Source organism: Lepisosteus oculatus, chromosome 25 (assembly GCF_040954835.1).
Source record: "Lepisosteus oculatus isolate fLepOcu1 chromosome 25, fLepOcu1.hap2, whole genome shotgun sequence".
Lineage (NCBI taxonomy): Eukaryota > Metazoa > Chordata > Actinopteri > Semionotiformes > Lepisosteidae > Lepisosteus > Lepisosteus oculatus.
The window spans coordinates 489,471-495,319 of NC_090720.1; the positions used below are offsets into that span (position 1 = coordinate 489,471).

General features: G+C 55.1%; 1 protein-coding gene across 1 annotated transcript; it reads right to left on the minus strand.

Moving 5' to 3' along the window:
* Window positions 1-272: 272 nt before the first annotated feature.
* Window positions 273-5,513, minus strand: LOC107075535 (transmembrane protein 88B-like). The gene is made up of 3 exons (XM_069183888.1): window positions 4,973-5,513; window positions 2,780-3,066; window positions 273-1,604 (listed from the first exon to the last, which is right to left on the minus strand). The coding sequence occupies exons 2-3, from the start codon at window positions 3,056-3,058 to the stop codon at window positions 1,329-1,331; spliced, it is 555 nt and encodes a 184-aa protein (XP_069039989.1). The 5' UTR covers window positions 3,059-3,066; window positions 4,973-5,513; the 3' UTR covers window positions 273-1,328.
* Window positions 5,514-5,849: the final 336 nt, after the last annotated feature.

The window sequence follows — 5,849 nt, forward strand, 5'->3', positions numbered from 1 at the left end:
TGTGTGAAGACTTGTATTGGGTTGGTTGTGTGAAGGCTTGTATTGTGTTGTATTGTGTTGGTTGTGTGATTGTTTGCTGTTCGATTCTCTCCTTGGGTCTGATCTGCAGACAGAGCTGCTAGCTGTAGGAGCCCTTGTCTTTTACACTGCTGGTATTAATGACCTGTTTCAGTTGCTGACACAGTTAATTGTTGTCTGCTGCTGTGCTTCGGCGAAACTGTAATGAATTGAAAGAATAGAATTAATTGATTAATTGAGACAGCACTCGTGAGATCAACGAGTTCCTCTTTAATCACAGCTTCCAACAGAGCACAGTTCAGAAGTACTAGCAGCACTGTAGAAATCTACACACGGACTGATAGGACACCTGGGTCACGTTACAGAGGATATAGATTACATCATTAGGACACGCCTGGACTGCGCCGGGCTCAGAGTTGTGCTTATCAGTGCTCTGTGCATCCCATCTCACTGTGAGCACACAGAGAGAGTGAGGCAGTCTGTGCTGAGAGAGTGAGAGTGAGACAAGGTCCGACATTTGTCATGGAGAGTGAGACAGTATGGGAAGAGTGAGTGAGTCGATGCTAAGATAGGGAGAGTAAGATAGAGTGCACTGGGAGAGGGAAGAACTGGCACAGTGTGCCAAGGGAGTGAGGTGGCATGCAAAGAGTGTGACAGTCGATGCAGTGACAGGTCCAGTGAGACTGAGATAGGGTGAAATATGCAGTGAGAGTGAGACAGTGTAAGACTCACAGTGAGAATGAGACAGTGTGTAGAGACAGTGAGAGTGAGACAGTGTAAGACTCACAGTGAGAGTGAGACAGTGTGTAGAGACAGTGAGACTGAGACAGTGTAAGACTCACAGTGAGAGTGAGACAGGGTGTAGAGACAGTGAGAGTGAGACAGTGTAAGACTCACAGTGAGAGTGAGACAGGGTGTAGAGACTGAGACTGAGAGGGTGAGACTCACAGTAAAGTGAGACATGGCGAGACAGTGAGAGTGTGTGGAGACAATGAGAGTGAGACAGGGTGAGACTCACAGTGAGAGTGAGACAGGGTGTAGAGACAGTGAGAGTGAGACAGTGTAAGACTCACAGTGAGAGTGAGACAGGGTGTAGAGACAGTGAGAGTGAGACAGTGTAAGACTCACAGTGAGAGTGAGACAGGGTGTAGAGACAGTGAGAGTGAGACAGTGTAAGACACAGTGAGAGTGAGACAGGGTGTAGAGACTGAGACTGAGAGGGTGAGACTCACAGTAAAGTGAGACATGGCGAGACAGTGAGAGTGTGTGGAGACAATGAGAGTGAGACAGGGTGAGACTCACGGTGAGGGTCAGACCCAGGCCTTGACAGAGCTCAACCTCTCCCCACCCCAGCAGCAGCAGCAGCCCCCCTGCCCCTCGCACCCGCGCCACCCCCCCCCGTGGTACTGTGCACGTGAGCAGGGCTGGAAGAGCAGGAAGAGGCGGAGCCGGCGAGCCAGGCCGCAGTAGATCGCCATGGCGACCACAATGAGTGGCGACATCACCACGAAGCCCAGGATGATGAGTGCAGAGGAACTGTTGTCGTCCAGCAGGTGGCGACAGTAGGAGGCCTTGGAGTGCAGGACCTTGTGGGGAGAGGAGGCAGCAGAGAGGAGCAGTGAGGCAGGGGGACAGTTTCTCAGCACTCAGCAGACACGTGACAGGAGCAGAGAGAGGGAAACGCTAATGAATGAGCTGTCAAGCATAGGAGCAGCACTGAGCCAAGATCACTGAGTGCTCTGGCACAGGGAGGAGAGGGACATAACCTCCATCTGCGTGCAGAGTGTGTGTGTTTCAGGCCTGTAGGTGCAGTGTGTGACTGTGTGTGTCTGTGTATGTGTCTGTGTGTTTGTGTGTGACTGTGTGTGTGCCAGACTGTGACTGTCTATCTTTCCCAGACTCCCCTGCCCGCCCAGCTGTGCCACTCAAGCTGTCAATCAGCTGTCAGAGCTGTCAGAGACGCTCCCAGGCAGATGGAGCTCAGAAACTGTCTGCAGTAACACTCCCTCACGCCACCAGACTGGGCCAGCACTCGAACCCGGGCCCCACGATCTGCCAGGGCACCGGGATCGTTTGCCATGGAGCCCTGCTGCTGGACCAGCACGCCGCCCAGAGACGCTTCCTCATCCCAGCGCCGGCCGACTCCCCTCAGTGTGTGAATTCAGGGGCAGTGTGAGAGGAGAGGGACAGCAGTGTCTCTAGCAGTGTCTCCAGTCCAGTCAGGAGTGTCAGTGTGTGAATTCGGGGGCAGTGTGAGAGGAGAGGGACAGCAGTGTCTCTAGCAGTGTCTCCAGTCCAGTCAGGAGTGTCAGTGTGTGGATTCAGGGGAGTGTGAGAGGAGAGGGACAGCAGTGTCTCTAGCAGTGTCTCCAGTCCAGTCAGGAGTGTGTCAGTGTGTGAATTCAGGGGCAGTGTGAGAGGAGAGGGACAGCAATGTCTCCAGTCCAGTCAGGAGTGTGTCAGTGTGTGAATTCAGGGGCAGTGTGAGAGGAGAGGGACAGCAGTGTCTCTAGCAGTGTCTCCAGTCCAGTCAGGAGTGTCAGTGTGTGAATTCAGGGGCAGTGTGAGAGGAGAGGGACAGCAGTGTCTCCAGTCCAGTCAGGAGTGTGTCAGTGTGTGAATTCAGGGGCAGTGTGAGAGGAGAGGGACAGCAGTGTCTCCAGTCCAGTCAGGTACCTCAGTGGGTGAATTCTGGGAGGATCTGTATCTCGAGCCCCACTGACCCTCCAGGTGCTGGGCCGTGGTGGGTGTGGTCACTCACCCGAGAGTGGCACTGGAAGCCGAAGTAGACCACGATGATGGTGGGCAGCAGGACCATGGCGAAGACGGCCAGCAGCAGCGCCAGGCTGGCCACACACAGCAGGCTGTTGAAGAGCGTCAGCCCTGCCCCCCAGGCCACACAGGCCCCCGGGCTCCGCCGGGCCAGGGGCAGTCCAGGGCCTTCCACCGAGTAATCAGGGGGGGCCGGCAGCATCCGGACCCGGTCTTCAACCCCCTCCACCTCCCCCTCGCCGTCCTCCCACTCCCTCCCATCACACATTGCCCTGTCTGGAGAGAGAGGAGAGAGAGAGGGGAGAAGAGAGAGGAGAGAGGAAAGAGAGTTGTGACCACAATCTGGCCATAGAAACTGGGCGACACACACAGACCTGGGAGGACAGGCTGCTGAGAGTTCAGTGTGTGTTTAGTGTGGAGTGTTCAGTATGTGTGTGTTCAGTGTGTCTGCTGGATGGAGATGCATGCTGGCTCTGAACAAGCTCTCTCACGCAGAGCTAATTATTGCTCCTGCTTGTCTCACTATTTGTTCATGAAACCCTGAACAAACTGCAGTGCAGCCCAGTCAGAGCAGCCTGTGCTGATCCTCTGCAGACAGGAGACAGGGGTGCGAGTCGAGCACAACATGAGCCCGCAGTACCCCCAAACACCCTGTCCTGCACAGAGAGCCCAGCCCAGTGAGTCGAGCACAACATGAGCCCGCAGTACCCCCAGACACCCTGTCCTGCACAGAGAGCCCAGCCCAGTGAGTCGAGCACAACATGAGCCCGCAGTACCCCCAGACACCCTGTCCTGCACAGAGAGCCCAGCCCAGTGAGTCGAGCACAACATGAGCCCGCAGTACCCCCAGACACCCTGTCCTGCACAGAGAGCCGCCGCCCAGTGCTGGGGCAGTGGATTGGAAACTCTCCCAGTAGTAGGAGCACTGGGAGGGGATGAGAAAACTACATTTTACTCCACTTCCTGGACATGGTCCTCTACAGCTCGGGTGTGCGAGCTGCTGTCTCTCCTCACTGTCTCTCTCCACTGTCTCTCTCTCCCCACTGTCTCTCCCTCTCCGCTGTCTCTCTCTCAACTGTCTCTCTCTCCACTGTCTCTTCCTCTCCACTGTCTCTCTCTCCACTGTCGCTGTGCACATATCGGATAGGCATATCGGTTCTCTGTGCACACTCTGGGACCGGACAGGACATCGGTTCTGTGGTGTACAGTTCTGTGTGCTGTTTGTCTGTAACACTCCAGTCCTCGCAGATACCAGATACCAGCTCTGCACAGCCCAGGAAGACTAATTACAGAAGAGAGCTGAGTCCCTGCTCCTGCAAATTAATTTTCCTGTCAAAGCTGAGCTAAGTCTCCTGGGGCGACTCCTGCGCACAGGAGGAGAGAGGGGGGACACTGTCAGGAAGGCACTGGGTCTCCGCCAGGGACAGAAACAACACCTCCAGATGACACGGGGTGACCCCAAAACACAGCCCTGCTCCACAGATTAAGCCCTGGACAGACAGACAGCAGGAAAGAGAGATAGAGAGGCAAAAGGGCACACACAGCAGAAGAGAGATAGAGACAGACAGGCACATAGAGCAGGAGCGAGGGAGAGACAGACAGGTACACACAGAAGGAGAGACAGGGAGATGGAAACTGAGACAGGAGGACAAGAAGAGGAATCAGAGATGGACAAAGACAGAAGATGGACGGGGATCTGACAAACTGATACAAATAGAAAGGTTGCTAGCAGTCGCTAGAAAATAAGAGTAATTGTCGATTGAGCACTACTGAACTTTTTCATTAGGTGAATTCAGCGTGATTCAAAAGCTACGTAGGAATGCAAGTTTAAAGAAAAACACCATTACTTTTACTAGTTTTCAGAAGAATAATAATAGTTCCAAGATCACCGTTTCTCTCGCTCTGTTTCTGCTCATCAGCGGATCGATAGAAGCGATCGATTCCTCGGTCTCCTTCGGCCGCCCTCCAGTCCCGGTCCCGCAGAGCGCTCATTGATCGCGCTGTCCCTAAATTCAATTAGGTCGCTTTTCTGTTTCGCTGCGTTTTAAAAGCTCATCGATAACGGAGATTTGAAACACACGAAGAAAGTCGGCCCGGGCCGAGCGGTTATTAATGCGCTTAATGAGCTCACTTAGACCGGAGACGGGCAGAATCAGACACCCCAGGCAACTTGGAGACTCACCGCTGCTCCCGTTCCGGGTCCAACAAGGCAGCAGGCTGTGGGCTCGGCTATGGGCTCCCCGGCTCGGATCCAATGAGCGGCGAATGTGTATACTGGGACAGTTGGGTCCTGCTTTACAGAACCGCAGTCCAGAGTCCTAGAGCGACAGCGCTGCACCGGGAAAAACGGTCCGGGGAGCTCGGAGTGAGGTGACCTGAACTCAGCTCTGCCTCCGGGACCGGGATCCCAGCCCCCTCCGCGGTCCCGAAATGTTTGATCTTCCGGCCGTGTCTGTGTGTCCGTCAGCCGCGGTCCGGAGCGCTGCACCGGCCGGGAGAAGCACGGCGGGTCAGAGAGGCGCTGTGTGGAGCTGGAGAGAGCCTGCAGGTGGAGGAGCTGTGTGTGCGAGGAGAGAGGGAGCGAGAGACAGGAGTAGGGAGAGCGGGCGCTGCAGTGTGTGTGTGTGTACTGTGTGTAGTGTGTGTCTGTACTATGTGTCTCTATGGTCTCTGCAGTGTGTTTCTGTGTGTGTCGTATGCACTGTGAGTGTATTGTGTGTGTGTCCAGTACAGAGGGTCTGTTACAGCACCAGTGTAACTGGGTCTCCTGCCCCTATTAGCTCAGTGCTGGAGCACAGGGGGCCATTAGACACACAGTAGGGCTGCAGCCCCAGAGCTTTGATCTGCAACTGAGGCAGCGTCTGCTAATAGGCCTGAGCTCCGGGGGGCATCGCTGTCCTCCTCTTCATCATCATCATCTTCCTGCTGGGGAGACTGAGCTCTGTGTCACACAGGGCATCGCTGTCCTCCTCTTCATCATCACTGGAGCGACTGAGCTGTGTGTCACTCGTGTGAAGACCCGGAGCTGTGCTGAGCAGGCAGACAGGGGGGGTGTTACT